General features: G+C 36.2%; 1 protein-coding gene across 1 annotated transcript in view; it reads right to left on the minus strand.

The window, feature by feature from the left end:
* Window positions 1-24,455, minus strand: part of SETD7 (SET domain containing 7, histone lysine methyltransferase) — a 68,699-nt gene that overhangs the window by 26,258 nt on the left and 17,986 nt on the right. The window contains exons 3-4 of the mRNA XM_074274484.1: window positions 14,718-14,919; window positions 6,314-6,500 (exon numbers count right to left, since the gene is read on the minus strand). Coding sequence (XP_074130585.1) covers window positions 6,314-6,500; window positions 14,718-14,919 — 389 coding nt within the window. The remainder of the gene's footprint in view (window positions 1-6,313; window positions 6,501-14,717; window positions 14,920-24,455) is intronic.

A 24,455-nucleotide genomic window follows, 5' to 3' on the forward strand; every position in this document is an offset into this window, starting at 1 on the left:
CTAATTAGTAGGCTATTCTCATTAATTTCCTTCAGAACCTAGGTTTATCAGCATAGTATTAGCTGTACTTTAATCTTGACTCTTCCATTGACTAGCTCAGAGATTTTGGACAATGATTTGGATATGACCTCTAAGGTCCTTTCTAGACCTAAATTGATTATCCTAGTAAATCATTTTATTTCTTCAAATTAAAGTTATTGTAAAAATGATTTTAATAAATAATAAACTTATTAGAAAAATAAATTAAGTCAGACTATATTTTTTTTCTAACTCTAGCATTTGATAAGTCTGGATTCTTGCTCTCAACACTTAACCTAATTTATTAAAAAGAAAAAAGAAAACTTTCTTGGATTCTGCTACTCCCCCTCTAAGTATCACTGTGACCTTCCTTTACTGCCAAAACCTCAAAAAAGTGTATACTATGTTGGCTGTCTTTAGTTACTTTCTCACTAAACATTTTCTACTCCTACATTCTGTCCTCCATTTGTATCACATTATTAAACTGCTCTGGAATCATCAATCATAATCACAAGTTCAATAGGCTTTTGCTGGTTTTTATTCTTCTTGAGCCTTCCATAACATATAATTGTACTTCTAAGTTCCCCCCCACCCATCTTTTCTAATGATTTTTGTTTCTTTTTATTTGTGTTCTACTATTTACACTCTATCTTTAGTTGATTTCATCCATTTCCTCTGCTTCAAGTACCAGTAAAATGCAGGTGATTCCCAAATCTAGATCTCCAGCCATTTTTTTCAAAGCTCCACACTGACTTTTACTCAGTGTTTCTGTGTAGGTGATTATTGGTTGTAATTCTAGTTTCATTGCTCTCCAGAATATCATATTCCAAGCTCTCCATTCCTTTAATGTAGAAGCTAGTAAATTTTATGGTACCCTCACTATGGTTCTACTATACTTGAATTGTTTCTTTTTGAATGCTTGCAATGTTTTCTCTTTGTCCTGGGAATTCCAGAATTTGTTTATAATATTTTTGGGAATTTTCATCTTGGGATCCCTTTCAAAAGGTGATTGGGGCATTGTTTCAATTTCTATTTTACTCTCTGGTTCCAGAATGTCAGGACAGTTTTCCTTGATAATTTCTTGAAAGATGGTGTCTAGGCTCTTTTTTCTTATCATTGAGGTAGACCAATAATTTTAAAATGATGTCTCCAGGATCTATTTTCCAGATTCTTTGTTTTTCCAATGAGATATTTCACATTGTTTTCTACTTTTTCATTCTTTTGAGTTTGTTTTATTATTTCCTGATTTCCCAAAAAGTCATTAATTCCCATTTGCTCAATTCTAATTTTTAAGGAATTATTTTTCTCAGTAAGCTTTTGTACCTCCCTTTGGCCAATTTTGCTTTTTAAGGAAATCTCCTCATTAACTTTTTGTATTTCCTTTTGCATCACTCTCATTCTTCTTTCCAATTTTTCCTCTATCTCTCTTACTTGATTTTCAAAATCCCTTTCCAAATTTTCTATGGTCTAAGACCAATTCTTATTTTTCTTGGAGGTTTTGGCTATAGGAGCTTTGAATCTGTAATTTTCTTCTTAATGTGTATTTTGATGTTCTTGTCCTTGCCACTATAGTAACTTTCTATGGTCAGAATATTTTTCTGTTATTTACTCATTTCCCTAGCCTATCACTTAGCTGTTAACTCTATGTTAAAATAAGAGTCTGTTTCATGGCTGGGGAGTAGGTTTACAAGGTGTCAAGTTTCAAGGTTTTGTGCAGCTATTTTCAGAGATCCTTCTAGGGACCTGTAAGGTTTCAGTTCTTTCAACATGGTATGATCCAAAGAGAAGTATGTTTACTGCTCTCCCAGCCTATGCTCTGGTCTGTGAGTGATCACAAGCACTCTTTTCTGCCTTGGAAGAGTGAGGACAGTTTTTGATGCACTCTGGCTTTAAGTTCTAATGCATTAGTGGTCCTTCTCACCCTGGGACTGTGAGCCAGCCCTGCAACCTGGATCTGAGTATGGGGAAAGCAACAGTCTTGCCTCAATACTAGCAAAGAGACACCTGCAATATCCTTCTGACTAGCTGTTTGGACCCCTTACCTGTGGGAAAAAAGCTCCAGAAACTGTCACTAAGGCCATCACTTCCTCTGCCACCACTCTACTTCAGTGGTTCCCATGATTCACTCTTGGTTTATTGGGGCTCTCCTTATATCCTAATACAACAAGCTTTTCTTGCCAATCTTCCAAGTTGTATTTGGTATCTATAGGCTGAGAACTCTAGAAACCATCTAGAAACTGCTGCCACTGGTTCAAAAGTCCCAAGGTCTGCTCTTGGTTTGCAGGGGCCAGGGCTGTGCTAGCATGATCTGAGTTGGAACTGCATTGCTTCCTCACCCTGGTGCAAGACTTTTACTGCTAAGCTTCTGGTTGTCTTCAGCTGGAAAGTTGGTCCACTCCATCTTTTTGTGAGTTTTGACACTCATTATTTTAAAGTATTTGGAGGCATTTGAGGTAGAACTTGGGCAAGTTCCTGCCTTTTCTCTGACATTTTGCCTCTATCTCCCTCCATGATGATTTTTAAAGTATCTGATATTCCACTAAACATCAGCTATCTGTGCCTGGAACTCTTGTCAGTACCTCAAAATCAACATATTTAAAACTGAAATTGTCACCTTACACTGCTCAAATAAGTATTCCTTCCAAGTTCTCAATTTTTCTTAATGGCACTTTTTTTCTCCCATTTATTTAGACATACTTTCTTCTCCATCTGATTACCAAATCTTGACAATTCTTCCTCATCAATATCTTTTCTCTTCTTAATGTTATCCCTCTTAGTTTAGCTCCTTATTACCTCTCACTGGCATCAACAAAGCATAAAATTCTGTCATTCTGTTTTAGTTTATTCTTCATTCTACCACCATTAATTCTCTTCCTGCAAAGTTCTAATGATATTGCTTTCCTTCCATTTTCAGTGACTCTTCACTTCCTGTCCAATGAAGGCTAAAGTCCTTAGCCTATCATCCAGGGGACATACAATCTGAATCCAATCTGAATCCAATTTACCAGCCAGTCTTCTCTCACCAAACATGCAGAGATTTCTACTCATGTCATTTCTTAGTCCAGAAATATCCCTTTTTCATCTCTTAATCCTCAAAATCATCTTTCTAGTCCTGTAAGATCCAGTTCAAATCTGTATTCTGTTATTCTTCTGTTTCATAAGCATGCATCAAAAGATCCTGGACATTTTCTCTATTTTTTTGTTTTTCAGTTACTATATGGAGGCATCCAATGTGGTTTTAAGTTTACATTACTAACCTTTATCTGAACATGAAGAAGTAAAAAGAAGAGGGAGAAAATAAGGATCCTGTTGAGCACAGAAGGTTTCTCTTTCTCTTGTTTCTAGCTTTTCTTAGCATTTCACTTAGAAATACCTTTTTTACTTCTAGCATTGATCATCCTGGCCCAACATAGCAAAAAAAAAAAAAAAAAAAAAGGCTAGAGCAGGTTATTTGCTATTCAGTGAAAGCAGACCATACTTTTATAGTCACACAATTGATTGGAAGGTGCTGATGATGTAAGGTTCATTGTGCTTAATAGTTTTATTAAAAGTCTCTATGCAGAAATAGGTTTAATATGATTGACCGTGTATAACCTATTTCAGATTGCTTGACATCTGGGGAAGGGAGACAGAAGGAAGATGGAAGGAAAAAACCCTCAATTTTATAAAAGGAAATGTTAAAAACCATCTTTTCAAATAATTAGAAAAAAATTATATTATTAAGTGGAAAAAATATCATTTGATTGTCATTTGATTATCAGAATAAAATTCTGACTTAAAACCTTTCACTTGACAATGTATTTTCTATGCAAATTCTAAATCATGTAAGATTCCACCATAAGACATAATTGTTGAATAGCCTTCTGATACTAAATGAGGCAGAAAACATGCTGCTATGTGCTAGCCAAAATTGTTTGCCAAATCTTAGAGATTATCCAGTGTAAAGTCCATTTGGAAAAGGGATTGTGAGATAGTTTGGATATTTATAACTTCAGATGGCATTGTGCTGTTTTTTGAAGCTGTAGAACAATGCAGAATCTTTCAGATGAAATCCATAAACACTCTAAAATTTGGTTTGCATTCAGGAAAAGCAAATGGCAAGGAGAAAGCAATTTTAGCAAAGTCACTTACAAACCATCACAGTTTGTCTGTGAGCAGAAAAATTCATAGTACTTATGCTGGAAAAAAAAACACAAGACCATCTCTCCCAAGTCCCTCATTCTATAAAGAAGAAAATGGAGGCTCAGTTAATGGCCTTCAAGGTCATAATTTGACAGCCCATAGAACTTGTTCTCAGTGTCTTGGAGAAATATACTCATGTCAAAGGAATGAATAGGGAAACAAAGGGTTGGACTGAAGACCTGGATTTGGGAGATCTGTATTATAAATGGAGATAATCGAATAGTTATACTTATGAATCAATAGCTTTAAGACTCTTTTCTTCTGCTTTCTTTTTCTACTTGTTTCTAGCCATTATCTATATCTGTTAGTGGATTTATAAATAATTCGATCTCAAAATACCAGAAACAATTCCACAATCACCTAATAGAGCACAGACAGGCATTCTTCAAATAGTTTTTGTCTGGCTTATTATCTGTCCTGACATAATTTATAAAGATGATTCAGTACAACTGTATAAATATGTATGTAATATGCCTATGTATATAATATATATGTGTGTATACCTAATTGTATCCTTTTTCTGGGGAGAGGGGAAGAGGGAATGGGGGAAAGAATAAAGTAAAAAGTATGTAGCAGAGAAAAAAAGAAAATTTACAGGAAAGCAAAAAAAAATATGTTCAGCTCTGAACACAATGTGTAGTCTTTACTATATAGATTTTCTTGAAATGAAAATTTATTATTTTATATTTGAATCTTTTCTTATATTCTGTTGTGTACATGGCAATTTTTTCTTTTTCCATTTTATATCTGTTTTAAATAAATAAATACATTAAAAAATTTCAAAAATAAATGTTCACTTGCTCTATCAGTCTATCAATCATCTATATATATTCTTTGAACTCCTCCCTCCTTTATTGGCTCCTTAGACTCCTTTCACCACAACTCTCATCCAACTTTTCCAAAATTCATTTTAGTTCTTTGTTCTTCTCATACTCATCCCAATTAGAGCCAGTGTCCCCAAGGGTCTATTTCTTCTTAAATGAAGCTGTGATAATTGAGAAAAATGATTATTTTTCTATTATTAGGATTGTTAAATTAGAATTAAAGTTTTCCCCTTTGTTTCCATTGAGGAGCCAGCCTCTGTAGATCATTTCAGATGGTTTCTGAAGGGCAAAGCTGATAGATGAGATTACCCGAATCCTTCTGGAACATGTTCCTTGGGCAGGACCTACCCAACTAGATCTTCCTTCTGTTAAAGTGTTAATAGTATCTAATTTAGGTACAGTCCAGCTTTAAAGAATTAAGGTCATATCCTTGCACCTCTCCATTGGAGTTTAGGGTAACAACTCATGAAAGAGGAAACCTTCTGGTATGGGTAGACTAGATTTATGAAGGCAATTTCATGATCAAAGTCACATTCTTAGCAGTAGGAGGTAAAGACTTTCAGTTCATCTCCTCATAAATAGGTCTACTACCTCATTAATTGTTCACCAATCAAGGTTGATTTTCCCCTGTCAGGTACACCTCCTTTTCCAAGCATTCCAAGCATTTAAAGCATTCAGTGGTTCCATGTTCTTGACTTTGATTACTAAGACCATTGACTTTCAATTTATTGTTTATCAACTAGCCTAATTAATAAAATTTATTGTTAATCACCCAGAAACTCTGTCTCTCTGGCTTTTCATTCATCTCATGAGGAAACTTTTCTACCTTATCCCACAAAATAACCTCCTTTATTTTATGAAAAACACAAGGGCTGGGCTAGTTAGAGAAGAATGAAAAGGCTAGTTTCACTTTCCCCATCCTTCCTCTCCATCACAAATCAGAGCCCAATCTCTACTATTTCTTTCCTTTGTTTCTCCTAAATGTGACTCCTCAACCCTATTGAATCATGAAAAAAATTATTCAAGTAGAATCTATGATGAAGGAGAAGAATATATGTACAATACACAGAAAATCCTACCATACTAATTTTAACTTTAAATTAGAGCAGCAGGGGCAGCTTGATGGTGCAGTGGATAGAGCACCAATCCTGGAGTCAGGAGGACCTGAGTTCAAATCCTGCCTCAGACACAACCCATTTTAGTTGTGTGACCCTAGGCAAGTCACTTATCCCTAATTGCCTTGCCCCCCCCCAAAAAAAATAGAGTAGCAAACTCAAAAGTTTACTTACTTCCTGGCACCAGTTCAAAATAGGGCTTTCCTTCCTCAATTGACATGTTAGCCAATTTTCCTTCTATTAACTCTCCATCTATGAATTTCCCATAAATTGTGGTCCTTTCATCAGGGTACACATAGGCTATTTTGTCTCCAGTCATCTCCCCTTCTTCATTAACTTCACCCACCAGAGTACCTCCATCCTGGCAGGAGAAACAAAAAACAAAAACAACAACAAGAAACATTATATAAAGACATAATATGAACTAGATATTTCTTTACCTACTCTCCTACCCAGTCTATTCTAATTTCATGAATTATAGCCCTTACAGGGACAATTAGATGGCATTGTAGATAAAATGCCAGGTTTTGAATGTGGAAGATTCAAGTTCACATTCAGCCTTAAACACTTACTAGCCATGTGATCCTGGGCAAGTCACTTAACCCTATTTGCCCTGGTTTCCTCATCTATCAAATGAGCTGGAGAAAAAAATGGCAAACCACTCAAGTATCTTTGCCAAGAAAAGCCCAAATAGAGACAAAAAAAAATTGGATATGAGTGAAAAACAACTGAACTAGAACAAACTGTTCTCACAATGACAAGGATTCGGAAGGTGGAAATAACTTTAAAAATTAAACAATTCATCATTTAACGTACTTATGACTGGAGAATGCTAAGTGTGTTTAGGTATAAGAATACAAGAGAGCAGAGGAATAGAAGTAAAGCCTGGAAGAGAGATGGAGAGGCTCAAAGTTTTCATTTGACTCAGGAAAAATTTGCTGCAATTTTACAAAAGGCACTAACAAACTATCATGGTTTGTCTGTAGTCAAGATAATTCTTCGCCTTGAGTATTCCTATTGGGAAGAAAACGAAATAAAACCCTTGATCACATTTCCACTCTCTTTTCTCCTGCTCTCATTTATCCTGGTGTCTTTTGCACTTCATTTCTGCTTCTTTCCTCATCCTTTTCTAGTGGAGGAGCTGGTTTGAGTTCAATCTGTTTCACATGGGTAAGTTTTTTGTCCCCAAAGAAAACTGTTTGTGGGAAGAATCTGGGCCACAGATTACTTCTGCATACCCTATAATGTAAGTGCACATATATATATATATATATATATCAGAGGTGGTGTCCCAGTTAAGTTGAGGAAATAAAAAACAATGAATAATTTGAGTTGCAGGTTTCTGTGTGTGTATGTGTTTGTATTTAATCCATAAAGCTCTCTGAGCTTAACATTGATTGCCCCCAGCTAGTTCTACTTTGCACCCCATCTCCTAAAAAGATCTTTGAGGTTTTAATATAAATAATAATTCTGTCATCACATCTTCCAAAAACTCGGCTTTTCCTCCCAACTCAAAGGTTCTGATGCCTGAAGATCTTTCTATCAACTAGCAGAGGGTTACGATCTGAGTATTCCCACAAGTGCCATCGATGGAGTAGCACTAAGAAGAAACAAATAGAAAGTATTTATTTTCTGTTCTACACCATTCAAACTGAGAGGTTTTCAAATACTCTAGAAAAACAACACTTCCTTGGAGTGAAATCCTTTTTATGTTCTGGAAATGCATCAGAAACATCTTTTATGCTTTTTCTTCCCTGCTAGCTTGTTCCTAATTATACTAAAAACATTAGCACAGTACAAAAGGGGATAATAACACCATCAGCACTGCCTCCCTTCCAGGAGAGCTGCGAGGGTTATTGAGACAAGGCTTATTAAAGCACTCAGGCTCCTTAGACATAGATTCTCCAGGAATGAATGTCATTAATGTAGTTTTAAAAAGAGAATTCTGCTCATGTTCTATACATCTTTTTGTTTTAAACTTTCACCTGCTTTTTCTTTATGCATTTGTCTAGTTGGATGGTGTCTAAAAGCTTCTCTTTTTGAGAGGAAAGTTTTTACTTTACTGAAAAGATAAACTTGGGGGGAACTGGATAGTGCTGTGAATAGAGTACCATCTCTGGAGTCAGGAGGATCTGAGTCCAAATACAGCCTCAGATGCTTACTAAGCTGATTGCCTCTAAATCTCCCCCACTCCCCCCCAAAATTCTCTCAACAAACCAAATATAACAAGCCAAAAGTTCATAATATTATCAATTTAGAACATAAAGGGAATGGCATTAGACATTTACTTGAACCCTTTGTTTTTCAGAAGAGGAAACTGAGGTCCAGAGAGACTGACTTTTGAAAGATCACACACAAGTGAGAGATGTGGTATTTGAATCCAGGCTCAAGCCCCCATTCCATGGCAGCAGACTATCTCAAGGAAAACATGCTGATCAACAATAACAAAAACATTCTCCAGTTCAGATCTCCTTTAGGTCCAAATGACTTGCTTTCCAAATTTATTTACTTTCTTCCTTTAATTGGAATTAAGTGCCTTGTCCAAGGTCATACAGCTAGTTAAGTGTTATGTGTAGAAGACTTCAGGGCAGGTGCCCTCTGCACTGGGCCATCTAACTGCCCCCTCTTTATTTTTTTTAATGATTTTTTTTCTTATTAATAAATGCATTTAGGATGTGGGAGCTCACTCATAATGACTTAGCTGTCCCTGGTGATGAAAAAATTTCTTATAAAGTTCTTTTGCCGATATTTCTCTTTTTTCTCTTTTTGCCCTTTTAAAATTTGGATCCTTAAATGCTCTCAGAATAGCTTTGCTTAGTTGGATTCTTACCAAGCTTTCCTTACACTACTTTTGCCCTCCCCTGCTTCTGTTTTAATAAGTGATTTTATTGTCATTAAGTTGTTATTCAGTAGTGTTTGAATTTTTGTGATGCCATTTTGGGTTTTCTTAGAAGAGATACTGGAGTGATTTTCCATTTCCTTCTCCAGCTTATTTTACAGTTGAAAAAACTGAGGAAAGGGTGAAGTGACTCGTCCAGGCTCACACATCTATCTGAGACTAGACTTGAACTCAGGAAGATGAGTCTTTTGATTCCAAGCCCAGTGCTCTTTTCACTGTACTACCTAGCTGCCCATAATAAGTGATGCTGTGCATAATTTTCCATATTTCTCCTTTGTAAGATTTTACAAATGAGTTGAGATGCTAAACTAGTACTTTTGGTTATTACCTCTCCTCCCTTAGCAAGTATCTGCTAAAGTAATTTTTTTTAAACTATTTTAGTTTTCTTGTGGTGATGATGATGATGATGATGATGATGACAGTTAACATTTATATAGTGCTCGCTTATTAATAGATTAGGGCCCTGTGCTAAGCACTTTATAAATATCTCCTTTTATCCTCACAACATCCCTGAGGGGGTTGATGTGATTATTACTCCCATTTTACAGATAAGGAAACTGAGAGCAGAGATTGAGTGACTTGCCCAGGATCACACAGCTAGTCATTGTCTAATGCTGAATTTGAAGTCAGGTTATCCTGACTCCAGGCCCAGTGTTATATCCAGCATATATAATTGACTTACATCAATTACATTTCAGTATTGTTTTTGGTTCAGAGTCCATTTTTCTTTATCAATAACTGACTGAATCAAGACAGAGTTATTTCAGTTGCACCTGGTGATATTTTTAATCACGTTTATACTTTTTTCTGGCTGTATATTTATTTTGGAATTTATTCCAGGAAGTAGGTAGTCTGAAAATATATTTAATTCAGGAATGAAATAACTTGTTCCTTATTTATTAAAATATGGATTTGATTGTTTGTGATGTTATTCTGTATTGGCTCTTTTCCTAAAGCATTCATGGGACTTGAGATTGAGACATCTGTGTAAACTATACATCTTTTGACTCTCATTCCTTTTTCCTGATTTATGTTTTATGATTTCTTTCCATATTCATTTAGTTTCAACTTTACATTGAAGTGACAGTGGAAAGAGCACTGATTTTAGATTCAGATTCTACCTCTTGCTTCCCCACAAGACCATGTACAAGTCACTTGTCCTATATGAACCTCAGCATATTAATTTATAAAATCTCATTCTTTGATCATAGCAACAATGACATGGAGAAAAGTACAAGATGACCCTAAGCCCACATGGCTTCCTTCTATTTCTGCTTCTGTTTCTGTAGTGATGGTGACAGAATTGGGAAAGGGGGCAGAAGGTGCTAAGAATAACAAAGTTTAGAAGCTCTCTAAAAACTGTAATTTGGTTGTTGATACTCCAAATGTGAGATCCCTGTACAGGGGAGAGTGGGTGAACCAAGCAAGCTTCTTGTTGTTTGCTCTTCATTCTCAAAGATGTCTATGACATCAGGGAGGTGATAACCATGACATACAAGTGAATTGGACTGAAGTGAGGGAGGGCTTTGCAAAATCATCAGCCTCACTTTCTCCTCCAGAACCATCTGGGTCCAGTGGCAAGATACAGATCAGAATGACTGAAGATGGCCCAAACTGAGCAAGCACCGCAAATCAAATCAGTTTTGACATTCTTGATGTAAATGAAATTAGCAGAAAATTGCAGCTAAATGTCAGGGCGATTGTATTAAATGGCCTCTCGGGGCTTTTCCAGCTCTATATCTATGATTTTCTCAATAAGATCCTCTCAGTTGATTTAATTTGAAGTTCTTTCTAGAATTCCTCTATATTTTCATGCTCTGCAAGATTTAATGCATAAATTGCAACCGTTTTCACAATGGTCCTTTTGCAAATTTTTATCATGAGAGCTGGAATATAAGATGACCAGATATCTCATGTGACAGTGCTTCTTGTTACCTTCAGGTACATAATAAACCAAACTCTGCTAATTCCTTTATTAGCTTGTCACATGAGAACTTGTGAACCACTTTTCCATTTAGCTGCATTTATAACAAGAATGTCAATATTGGTTTGATTTGGTTCCTTCAGTGTTCTGTTCACTACTAGTCACTGGGCAGGGATTTCACATTTCCAGTATTAACAGCCAAGTTAAAGTCTGTTGTTCAGTTATTTCAGTCATGTCTGACTCTTCATGACCCCATTTAGGGTGTCTTGACAAAGATACTGGAGTAGTTTTGCCATTTCCTTCTCCTATTCATTTGACAGATGAGGAACTGAGGCAAACAGGTTAAGTGGCTTACTTACCCAAAGTCACATAGTTAATAAGTGGCTGAAGCCAGATTTGAACTAATGAAAATGATTTCTTCCTGAAAATCTGGCATTCTCCCCACTAAGCCATCTAGTTGCCCCACATGAAGTTCATAAACTAACTAGAAAAGTATTATTCACAGCACTCTCTGCTCCCTTTTCCACTACTTTGTCACTATCACTGAAGAAGAGGAAGAGGGCTATGTGGGACAGAGGCCATTTTGTGCTTTTATTCATGTCATGGGTTGTCATGAACAAAGAATTCATTTCCAAATGACCTAGTGTTAATGACTTTCTGTAGTGAGCGAGACTCATCTTTGAAAAGCAAACTTAGGGCAGCTAGGTGGCACACTGGATAGAGCACCAGCCCTGAATTCAGGAGAACCCGAGTTCAAATCTGATCTCAGGCACTTAACACTTCCTAGCTGTGTGACCCTGGGCAAGTCACTTAACCCCAGTTTCAGGGGGGGAAAAAAATAGAACAATATGAAGAGCAAACTTAGACCTTTTCCAACATCCTAGAATCTGTCAGAAACCATGCGCCATTGACATAACCTTCAGGACTCCAAGGTACTCTTTATGGCATAATAAGATTTCAGAGTAGAATTTTGTGGAGTAAAAGTGAACTATTATTAAAATTATTAAAATAATTTCTTATCTCCCTTACCAGACAATAGGTATCATGAAGATAAGTACTGCATGCCTCATTCTCCTTTGTAACTCCAAAGCACTTAGCTTTCACACAATTAGCTTTAACAACAGAAGAACTGGTTGTAACACTGGATGCAAATACATTGTAATTTTACTTTTAAATTTAAAAAAAAATTCATCTTTTTAGTTCTGTTTTCTTTGTCTTAGGGATAAAAGCAATGTACCACATAAATGGACATAGCTTTAAGTCATTTGAGGTAGTCTTAAATTCTGGTCCTAATGATATTAAACAAATGCTTGTTTAATTAAAAAAATGAATCTTATCGGTTTTATTAGCACAATGAATGATTTTGGAGATTCTCAGGCTGTATCATTAAAGATAACTGATGAGACTTTAGCAAGTATCTCCCACACTGAGGACGCTGGGCTAAAGGGTCAGAAGGCTTGAATTTCAGTTCTTTTTCTGACTAATTTTTGTGGGCAAGTCATTTAACCATGCTAAGGCTCTGGTTTTGGTTTTTCCCTCCTTTCTATAAAATGAACCTATAGATAGGTCAAGATGCAGGCACTAACTTGCTTTCAGCTGGTTTTAAATTCTATGATTGAATCCTTTTAGATTACCACACACGCTATGCTAGGGAAGGAGAAATTCTTCCTCTTTTTTATTCTACAACAAACTCAACAAATCAGCAAACAATCCAGTCCCTGGTTTTAAGGGGTTAACATTCTATGAGGTGGTTTGGGGGGAAAGGGAAGAAGAAATTCAGTAATAATTTCCTAGGAGAGGGCATTAGCAACTAAGAGAATCAGGATAGGTTCTTTTTGTAGAAGGAGGAGCTTGAGCTGAGTTCTGAGAGAAATAGAAGTAAGGCAGAAGGAAACAGTGAACAGGGTGATCATTCTTGGCTGGGGGAAAGCTAGAAATGGACAGCAGAAGTAGAATATTTTCTGTGGGGAAACAACAGCCTAGTTTAGCTAGATTGGAGGATGGGAAAGAAAAGAATGCATCAAATGTCTACTAGTGATCAGGAGGCATTGAGAAAGGTTTAAAAGCCACACAGAAAAGTCTGCATTTGATCTCACACATAGGTCAACAATCAATAAAGTCTTTCATTATCCAGGCAAGAATGTCCAATAACCTCTATACAACAGTAGATGGAGGAGACAAAAGGTCGAATTTCTATTGTGACTCTGCTGCCCTTAGAAGGAGGCAAGCTATTCAACTCCCTTGAACCTTACCTATAAAATGGCAATAATAATACTTACACCATCTTATCTCACTAGATTGCATGAAATAATATGCATAAAGCATTTCATAACCACAGAGTGCTACATAAATGTCAATTGTTATCATCTGTCTGGCCATCAATGAAAGCCACTTATTTCCTAAGAAGGCTGGATTTTTCCAGGACCCTGTGAATGTTTTGATTATTTAGTTATTTAAATTCTTTTTAAATAGAACTACTCCACATGCCATTTTCTTTTATCCCCATTTCCAGGTCTGAGGATAAAACTTAGAGGAAATGTGGTATGTGAATAGATTTAGGAGAGGCTGCCAATCTTATTACTTGTGCTTGAGTGAATGTTCTCATCAAAAAAAAAAAAAAATCATGAAATTACAGTCTTTGGATGAAATGAAAGCATGATTTTATTTAGATTCAAATTCTAGACAAAATAAACTTTAAGTTAAATGTTTTCCCAAATCCAGTCATTTGAAAGGCTTTTAGGAAAGTTACCAAATGCAGCTGAGGTATCAGAAAAATCCAGACAGGGCAGCTTAGAGCAGTGATTTTTTTGCCTGACTGTGACCACACCCTGGAATTATTGTCTTTAATTATCTATCTCAAGCAATGCCAAGAAATTCTCCCAAATCACTGAAGGCCAAATGAATGCTAATTCTTTGAAACACATAACTGTCACATAGCCCTTCTATAAGACCTAGGATGGATCTTGTGAAATCGAGCAATAATAGTGAAGCAACTTGAAAAAGGAAAATTTCAGATTTATTCCTGGTCCACCAGAGACAGTAACAATAATGGAATGGGTCACTCTCATTTTCTATAAGTGAGTAAATTTACTAAAAGAAGTAAATTCCAACAGAAGTAAATCCAGAAAGTCAACTAGGCAAGAGTGAAAATCTATTTCGTTTTACCCATTTTATTAGTTATGAAAAGAGAAAATTAATAGCTATTACCATAAGCCATTTCCCTCCACCCTAAAAATATATGTGAGACAGGCACTCTGATGAGACAGAGAGAATGCTGAAATCAAGCATTTGCTAAGAATTTTATATTTTACAGTTGAGGAAACTGAGGCAGTCTGTGGTTAAGGTTACTTGCCCAGGATCACATAGCCAGACTTGAACTCTGGTCCTCCTGCCTTCGGGTTCAGCACTTAATCCTAGTGTCACCTAGCTGCCTAGTCAAGAAGAGCTGAGTTTCAATTCTGCCTCAGCCACTTAACTGTGGCTGTGTGAACACAGGCAAATTACTTAACCTCTCTAATCCTTAGGTCACTAATATTAAGATATTGACTAGTTAGTAGGAAGTTCCTAACCTATGAAATTCTTAGTCTTTGATATGTTGGTGTGAAAATATGAATTAAAGGTATTAAATAGCAAAAAGAAAATTTGAAGGATTTGGGGTAGAATCATATTAAATTGGCTTGTTTATTAGTTAATATTAAATTTATAAGAATCACATAAAAACATTTCTTAGCTCAGTTAACAATCATAAGGCTTACTGGGTAATATATCCAGCAGATTCCATGCCGAATGTTATCTTTATATTGTCCCTTGAAGATCAGTCTCCCATCTGAGTCATACTCTTGGGCCGGTCCGTTCAGCTCTCCATCTGCATAGGTGCCTTTGAGTACTCCACCATCCTCATAGGTGTATACTCCCTGGCCCTGTAAGGCATCATCCACATAAAATCCTTCGAGTGTGCTGAGGAAGAGAGAGAAAGAGAGAGAAAGGCTTCAGCCTTCTATGGAAAGGAGCATTGCATCCATTTAACTCCAGTCTTAACTCTTCAGTAACTCCTTGTAAGATATGAGTGTGTGTGTCCCTAAATTTAAAACAGGCTCCAGAATTTTCATGAATCATTGGGGAAGATAACAATTGATCACATAACTAAGATTAGGAATAGAGGGCTAGACTTAACTCTTGACCTCCTGGCTCCTGCTACAGTCATTTGTGTTTTTCCCTCTGGAATAGTGAAGAAAGGGAAAACTGAGACCATCTAAACTTCAAGTACCCTTCTCTGCCATTGTGGAGATAAAAATGTCAAGGCAGAGATTCCCTTACTACTCATTCTCAAAAACAAAGGCTTCCATGGATAAGTCCTTGACCATCTTTCACATAGTCAGGTATTACAGATCATCTCTTAAAATATAGATATTTGCCTTGAATATGCTCAGATTTCTGGTTTGGTTAAAAATTAAGAATTATCCCCCCCCCCCCCGGCATCTCATAAAAAACAGTACTCTCGACTTCACTAATTCTAGGAAAGGTTTGTCATGGAATCTGAGCATCACTTCTTAATACGAGTGGGAGCAGGAATGGAAAGGTGAGTATGTGTGGGGGGAGGGATGAAGAACACTGGCCGTACCCCGTGTTGAATCATAAGGACAGAATTTGAAAGTTATAACTCCAGGATAAGATAGGATAGAATTACCATAAAGAAATCATTCTTCCTTATCAATAATAATAATCAACAACACTGTGAATAGTGCATTATCATTTATAAAGTACTTTTAAATACACTATTTCATTCACAAACACACCTAGATTCCACAAAGTCAGAGAACAAAAGTATAAGGTTCCAGGAGAAATCCTTAGGCAGAAAATAAGTTTACTAAAAAAAAATTAGAGAAAAAAAAAGAAATTCTTATTCCTATGCAAGTCAGTAAATCTTCAGTGATTTGGAATAATTATGGAGAAGAACAATTTGAATGAACTTAAGTTATACATTTTAGAATTTCTAAAGATTCTTAGGGAAACACCTGGAAACAATCAAAGATTTGGAGTTGGAAAGGTCTTTTAGAGGACAATTAGTCTGTTCCCCCATTCCCAACTTCACTCCCTCCTCCCTTTATTTTATTCTTCATTATTTCTGATTTGTCTCCCTTCCTCAAATCTCTTTCTATTCCTGTATATTCTTCACTCATCTGCCAAAAGTCTACTACCTCTTACTCAATAAACTCCAGTGGTTCCCTGTTGCTCTCTAGAATCAATTAAAAAATTCTTTGATGAAAGCCATTTATCAACTGGCCCCTTTCTAGCTATCTAGTCTTCTTACACTTTTCACCCCTCCGTCTACTTTTTTGAGCCAGACACATTGGTCTCCTTTTGATTCCTCGCACCCCAGTCTGTGCCTTTTCACTGTCTCTCCTTAATGCATGGAATGCTCTCCCTTCTCATCTCTACCTCCTGGCTTTCTTCAGGATTCAATTACCACTTTGCACAAGAAGACTTTTCCAGCCTCTCCTTTTTAACTCAGCTGTGATTACCTCTCATATACACTGTATATATCATGTATATACATTCTTAGTTTGAGGTGTCAGTAAGACACTCAGATAGAAATGCCAGAAATGGGGTGATATATAAAATAAGGTCTTGAAATATAAGAAATAATATATAACAAAGCTATAATATAATCTTTTGTTTATTCAAATATGGAATTGATGGACAAAGCTTTGTTTTGCTTTACAGAGATTTCTGCAGTAGTGAGTAATCTTAAAGCAAACCTACAAGTTGATTTTGAGATCAATGGACCATTTGAGTGAAAACCCATGGGAGAATCCTTGGAACAGTAAGAGATCACCTTGTGGTCTGAATAACTGGATTTTCCAGCATCAAGAACAAAACTGAACAATGCTCATTTCTAAGGAGGACAAGATGTTTCTTGGAAAACTCAAGGTGAAATTAAGCTTCATATTAGCCAGGCAAATGGAGTATCAGAATTCTTTTATAGCTACTGATAATACTAAGAAACAGATTTTTTTTTTGTGCTGTATATTGCAATTTTTCTTTTTAACTTTATCAGGGGACCTATGACTTTGTAGAAACTGTGCTTCTTAAAAGAACTGAACCTTGAATTCAGCATCTGGAGACCCTTGTTTGGCGTTTCTCCCTACCTGCTCGCTCTGAAATCTTGATTTATGAAAACTCTTCTAATAATTTCATCAGTTTCTCAGAAGGTAACTTTTGTGTACCCAAAAGATTTCTGCATTATGTGGAAGCTGGAGCTAGATGGTCTGTAAGGATCTTTTCAATTCTGACTTACTTTTATGCTCATCGCACAAAGCACTTTTTCTCCTTTGAGTAAGTCAGTCATTGATACCATCCAAGATGTCAAGCCAAAAATATCTGAATACAACACAAAACTCCAAAGTAAAACAAGATAACTTTTATAGCTATTTCTTGGAAAATGAAAAACTCAATTTTCTCCAATGGCTGTCTCTGCTTAGCAGAGGGATCATAGATTTAAAACTGGGAAAGGCCTTATATGTGAATTTTATAGATGAGGAAAGGAGGCTTGGGAATGTTAAGGGACTTTATTTATTTCCTGGACATTATGCATATTGTGGAAGAACCATGATTGAAACGTGTTTGTTTGCTTATTAATTTTTTTCTTTTCTTTTTTCCTTTTTGATCAGATTTTCTTCTTTTGTAAAACATGACAAATATTGAAATGTGTTTAGAAGAATTGCATGTTTAACCTATACTAGATCGGGGGGAGCGGGGAAAGGGAGAAAAATTTGGAACAAAAAGTTTTGCAAAGGTGAATGTTATCTTTATGTGTATTTGGAAAAAAAGAAAATCCAGTTTTTAAAAAAGACTATCCAGTTTTGAAAAAAGAAAACAACAACAACAACAATAATTTTGGCACAAGTGGAAAGGGGAAAATTTAAATTGGGAGCATATCATAAATGTATTAGAATTTTATAAAATTAATATAAAGATTCAAAAATAAATATAATATTTTCAGATCCTTACTTTATCTCCAAGCTAAATATCATGTTAAGTCTCCAATAATACAACTCTAAGGTTAGTCCATACCTTATCACAGAATCATAGATTTAGAGCTAGATGAGACCTTCTTATAGGCCATTAAGTGACTCATTTTATAGAGGAGGAAATCAAGGCTCAGAAAAGAAGTTAAGTGACTTGTTCAAATTCTCACTGCTAATAAGAGTCTGAGGGAGGAATTTAGCTCAGGTAGGTCTTTTTGACTCCCAGTACAATGCTCTATTCTCTATACTATCCAACCACCCCATTATCTCATTAGATTTGACCAAAAAGTTACCAAATGATTTTTGTTCCTACAAAATTTTAGTCAAAATATCCTTAAATAAAAATCAACATCTACAATCTAAACTCAGAGTAAGTAGAAATGTGGCTCCTAAAATATTTTAATTTCCTATTCATTTTCACAATACACCACAGGAAAACATTTTACAGATAGGAAAGCTCAGAGCTTGAGTTAGCCTCTTTAAATAAATACACTTGGAACTAGCATCAAATTCCTGATCCACATCCTACAAGCCCTTCCTCTGGTTATTGTTAACGCCAATAAACATTTGGATGGTGTAACAGTAAGCAGGCTGAGCTAGGGGTCAAGAGAAACTTGGACTCACATGCTGCCTCTGATGCTTATTAGTTGGGAGATTGTGAAGAAGTCACCTAACAATAATAACTAGTATTATATAGTACTGTAAAGATTGGAAAACATTTTACAAACATTATTTTATTTTATTGTCATAGAAACTCTGGGATGTGGATGCTCTTATTCCATTAGTTTAAATTCTCAAAGTCTCAGTTTCCTTTTACGTAAAACAGAGGAAAATAAAAGACTTAGAGTACTTACATTATAGGGTTATTGTCAAATTAACTAACCTACAGAAAGTGCCTAATAAATCCAAAAACTCTCTATAAAATCAGTTATTATTATTATTATTATTATTATTTTATGCTTCCTCCTTGCCTATGAATATTTACATTAAAGGGAGGATTTCAATTTAGGATTTCACTGAAGAAATTGGATTATAAAATCAGTATTACCTGGCCTTATGATAATAGTTTTAATTTCTTTGGGTGGAAGACAAAGGGATGGCAGAAGGGAAAAAAAAGAGATCTTTATTTCTTGAAATAATTGTCAGCAGAACTTCATTTTATTTGTAGGACAATTAAATATGGCAAAGCACAAAGACTATGATTTTCCCTCAAATTTCCAATAATGAATTTGCTGATTGATGATGATTTGATTTGTCTGTTGATAACATTCAATGGATCAGAGAATTTAATAAGCTTAACTTGTTTTGGATGTAACCCAGTGTCTTGTTCCTTTTAAGGTTTTATAAATGTTTATTAATCTGAATTGGATTTTGTAACCTGGGGCAAATCCTTTTATCTCTTAGGATCCCATTTTTCTCATCTTCAAAATAAGAGGTGCCATAAATGAGATTCAGATTCCTGAGTTCTAAATCCTGTCTCAGACACTTAGTGGTTATATGACCCTGAGCAAGTCACTTAACACTGCCTGCCTCAGTTTTCTCATCTGTAAAATGAGATGGAAAAGGAAATGGCAAACTGCTCCAGTATCTTTGCCAAGAAAACCCTAAATAGGATCATGAAGAGTCAGACAAGACTCAAACAAGAAAACCCTAAATAGGATCATGAAGAGTCAGACACAACTCAAACGACCCAGAACTTCAAGAACGAGGGAGTAGATGATGACTAAGGGTAAGTCTAGCTCTTAATCTATGATTCCACATGAACATAAGAGAAAGCATTCTGAAATGGAGGCAGGGCAACTTAATGAGTAATTAATATTCTGATTTTGCAGAACTAAATTTTGGAGTTCTTTATTTTAATTTGCTTTTATTTTTAATCTAGATGTGTGAATTCATTAGTACAGTAATCTTTACCCTACCCCACCTGTCTCATTCTATTAAAAGAACTTGTGGTAGCTTACAGTCTTAGAGAATAAAATTTCTGGTCTAGGATCTCACAATCAATATAAAACACAGGTATGGAAGCCATGTCTTCTCAGTTTCAAGACTGGCCCTCTGTCCACTAAGCCAAGCTGTTTCTCAGGCTCTCAGCTAACTGCTTCTTTTGAATCTACACAACTAAGACATTTTAAAAACTCTCTACTGGTTTCCAGGAATTCATCTAGATAAAAATTCAATAGAGCTATTTCTTCTTCCAGAAATCCAAGTGGAGGAAATTCCTGCTATTAAACTACCATTAAATCATATACCACTTAAAGAAAAAGTTTTGCCTCTTAAAATTGCTCTCAAAATTACCAAAATACCAAATGGGATTTCTCCTCCCTTCCTTCTACTTTAGGGGTGTAACCCATCATCCAAAGTCATCAGATCAAGGAAGGGACTTTCATGAGTTTATAACAAAGATACAGATATTTTTATTTCCTATTTCCTCTCAGACTTCCCAGCACATCTTTCTAAATTTGCTTTGGTGAGAAAATTGCCTCTATCAAAACAATTTAGATTGTTCAACAACTTAAGAGTTTTAACAAATTACTTGCAAGGCACTGGTAGGTGAAGGCCATGGTCACACAGAGACTATGAAACAGGTAGAACTAGTATCCTAATCTTCAGGCTCTCTATCCACTCTGCTATGCTGCCTTTCTTCTTTTAATTTATAAAATATGAATCCATCCAATGGCAAAAAAAAATCATTGGGAAATAAACTAGTGTTTTGATACTCAGCATCACAGACCAATCTCAACCTGTTATTTTGTTGTTGTTGTTTTAACTTTCATTTCAAAGTGCTTATTTCTATCTCATTAAAGTATGATTTTTAGACCAAAGGTCTAAGGAAATTCACATCCTAGTCCTCCCTTTCATAAAATCCACAGAATCTTAGTAGGATGAACCCTCAGAGGTCACCTAGTCTTAGCATCCTATTGTGATATATCTCCCACATGTTGTCATCCAGCCTCTCCTAAGCAAAAAGTTCTTAACCTTTTGTGCATCCTGGAGTCCACTAGAATTCTGAAACCCATAGACCCATTCTCAGAATAATGTACAGTATAAAAATAGGTAGGATTACAAAGTGAAACAAGACTTTGGAGCCTGCCCTAATCACTTAAGATGGAGGAATCCTTGGTTGTTACTTTTCCAAAAGGAACAATATTCAATTATATTGGAATGCAGTTATCAAATTAAAACAAAAACAAAAATAAAACTCCCCAGGTTCCAGTTTAAGGTACCATGTGAGATCTTTGGTGAAGGAAGCATAAGACAACTGACTATATTAGAGGAAAGCATAATCGTCTTTCTGACATAAATCTTCAAAGTTTGGACAGCAACTCTATGGTTTCCAGTTCCCTTTATTAATCCATTAGGTCTCTCTTCTAACTTTATGTTTAGCTAAACCATTTGAGAAGCTGTTTTCAGGTGGTACCATCCACTGGGCTAAGTTCCAAGGTAAGTGTCTACCTGACACAGGTCTACAACTCCCCTTGAGTTTCCCACAATGGAGTAGGGCAGGAGAGGATACTGACATTTTGAATGAATACATAATCCAGAGAAGTGGTAAGAGAGTGAAAAGGTAGAGGTACTAAATACTCATGGGTAATCTAAGTAAATCCTTGTTTATTGCAGAGGCAGCCCAAGTTCTCCTTAATCTGATGAAATGATTTGTTGCATTTTAGACCTGGAAGAGATTTTATATATTGTGGTCCAACCTTTTCCTCTGATCTTCATAAGTTCCCCACTAAACTCTCCTTCCTGATGAGATCTGCCTGGGTAATAAGTCCTAGAAAGAATCTGTTTAGTGGAAACCTCAGAAAAAGGCTATATGTTAGAGAGTTAGCCTCTCTATATAGAGAAGCTATATGTTAAGAGTGTTCCAAGAACACTTGGAAGAGTCATCAGAAGACTGACATTCAACCATTGGTTCTGCCATTTACAAGATATCTGGCCTTGGACCTCTCTGGACTCAAACTTCATTTGTAAAATGAAAGTGTTGGCTTAGATGATTACTAAGATGTCTTTAAACTCAAAATACCTAAAGATGGCAATGTGGTATATCTTTCAGTAGCTTTCTTTTACAGTATAATTCTTCAAGCACCAGGCTACTGCTCTTTTTTTTTTTTCTTTCCTCAGTTTAACGTCATTGACCATTAGTTCTAACTTAAGATACACAATCTGTTGACATCCAAACTAACTTTCTGATTCTGTGGGAGGATCTGTGACTACACAAGAGAATAATAATCAGAAAATTCTTAGTTTGAACTCCATAATAACTTCAGCCAGTACCATTAGTTCTAACTTAAGATACACAATCTGTTGATATTCAAACTAACTCTGATTCTGTGGGAGGATCTGTGACTACAAAAAAGAGATAAATAATCAGAAAATTCCTAGCTCTCACTCCATAATAACTATGGCCAGTACTTTGGCCTTGAATTCTCAGAATTTAGCCATATATGGCTATAATTGGGTATTCTGGTACTTAGGGAAAATGCAGTCGAGGGAGAGTGGGATACAGGGGACAGCCCATCCGATTTGACATAGTGACATCAGGCAAGGGAATGGCTCATCTGCTGAAGAGTTCAGATGGTTTAAAGCAATGGAGAGAGGGGTAAACCCTGAGGGTATACAGAGTGGTTACAATATATATGACAAGGGTAGCAGAAAGTCTCAAAATGTACAGCCTGAAGAACCTCATAAGGGAGAAGTTCCTTCCCATGTTGGCAGTTAATAACAAAAACCTAGTTGCCTTCCCTAATTCTGAGCACACTTAATAGGTAAAGACCACTATAGGCCTTAAATCTGGCCATTCCTGTCTTTTTCCTCACTCTCTAATCTTCAATATTTGTCTATATCTATCTGGATCCTTCCTGGAAAACTACAAAAACACTCCCAATTTCCTCCATCAAACCTCACTGGAGTCTACAACATCCATTTGTTGTAATCCTGTGTCTCCTCTCCTTCTAGGATAAACTCCCTGAAAACAACAACCCCGAAAACCCATGAGTATTTGGTACTTCTATCTTTTCACTCTCTTCTGACTTCTCTGGATTATGTATTCATTCAAAAAAAGAAAGCTCTCTCCAAAGTTACTAATGGTCTCTTTACTCTCATATCTAATCCTTTTTTCAATCTTCTTGATTATCATTTGTTACTGTTGATCACCTTCTCTTCCAGCATAATTTTTGCTGTTTATATGTCTAGGATATTGCTCTTTCCTTGATTCTCTTATCTGAGCAATCCTCAGCCTTCTTTGCACCATCTTTATCCATGTTATGATTAGTAATTTTTCTTTCTCTTTCTCTGTCTCTTTCTGTATGTGTGTGTGTGTGTCTGTGTGTGTGTGTGTGTGTGTGTGTGTGTGTGTCTTTCTGTGTCTTTCTCTGTGTGTATATGTCTCTCTTTTTCTCTCCTCCTGGGACTGTAGTCAAAAAAGACCTGAGTTCAAATCTGGTCTCCCATATTTACTAGCTATGGCACTACAAATGTGCTGGGGGAAGCAATGATAAACCAACCCAATATCTTCATGAAGAAAATCTCAAATAGAGTCACAAAGAGTCAGGCGTGACTGACATGAGTGAATAATAAGATAATACAAGTTCTGCACAGGACCTATTCACACTCTTTGAGTGTGTGGCCACTAAGAGAAGTGCCTATTACTGGGAACTAGGAAATGTGCTACTATCCACATTGCCTAATGTGGGATTGAAGAGGAAAAGAAAGTACTTGGTTCAACTTGAAGTTATATTTAGTAGGTTTAAAAAAAAAAAAAAAGTTTGCTTGGACTCACACAGGTAGCCTGTCTCAAAAAAAAAAAAAAAAAAAAAATCTAGTTAGGATCAAGAAAAAGAAATTGAGCTGCCCTGATTTTCATTGGAGTTATTCTCTCTCCCTTCCTCCCTCTTGGAAACATTGCTGCCCTTGCTACAAGAAACAATACTGCCTTTTGTCTATATAATTGCCAAAAAGGGACAGCCGTGTTGTGTCCAGGGGAACAACCTCACAGAATGGATTCTCAGCTTCTTTTTTTCCCTCTTTCATCTAAAATATCTTGCTATTTTGGACTACAGGGCACTGGGCTTGTTCAAAATAACATCTCACCCTGCAGGGGACCCTCCAGGTGAAATTTAATCTTTTTTTCTTTGAAGAAGAGCTGCGGTTTCCACGTTAAGACCAACAATTTGGGAAGTCAGGAGGAAGCCCAGCCCAATCAATCCCATCCATTGAAGTCACTGCTAAATTATTCACTGAAGGATTATTCAGGGTCTTTGCTTTCTCCCTCTCCAAATTACTGCTTAGCCATTGCTTTCCTGCTCTTCAGCATCTCTGCCAGGAGACAATTCAAGGGAAATTCATAAAAATGAAAATCAGTTACTTTTCTCTTTTTTCATAGCTTTCTCTCTTGAAATTATTTGATCTATCTCTGGCCACGGGACCCAGATGGCTCTGAAGGGGAAACTGAGGCAGGTGACTTTG

The sequence above is a fragment of the Sminthopsis crassicaudata genome, chromosome 6 (genome assembly GCF_048593235.1).
Source record: "Sminthopsis crassicaudata isolate SCR6 chromosome 6, ASM4859323v1, whole genome shotgun sequence".
NCBI classification, from domain to species: Eukaryota; Metazoa; Chordata; class Mammalia; order Dasyuromorphia; family Dasyuridae; genus Sminthopsis; species Sminthopsis crassicaudata.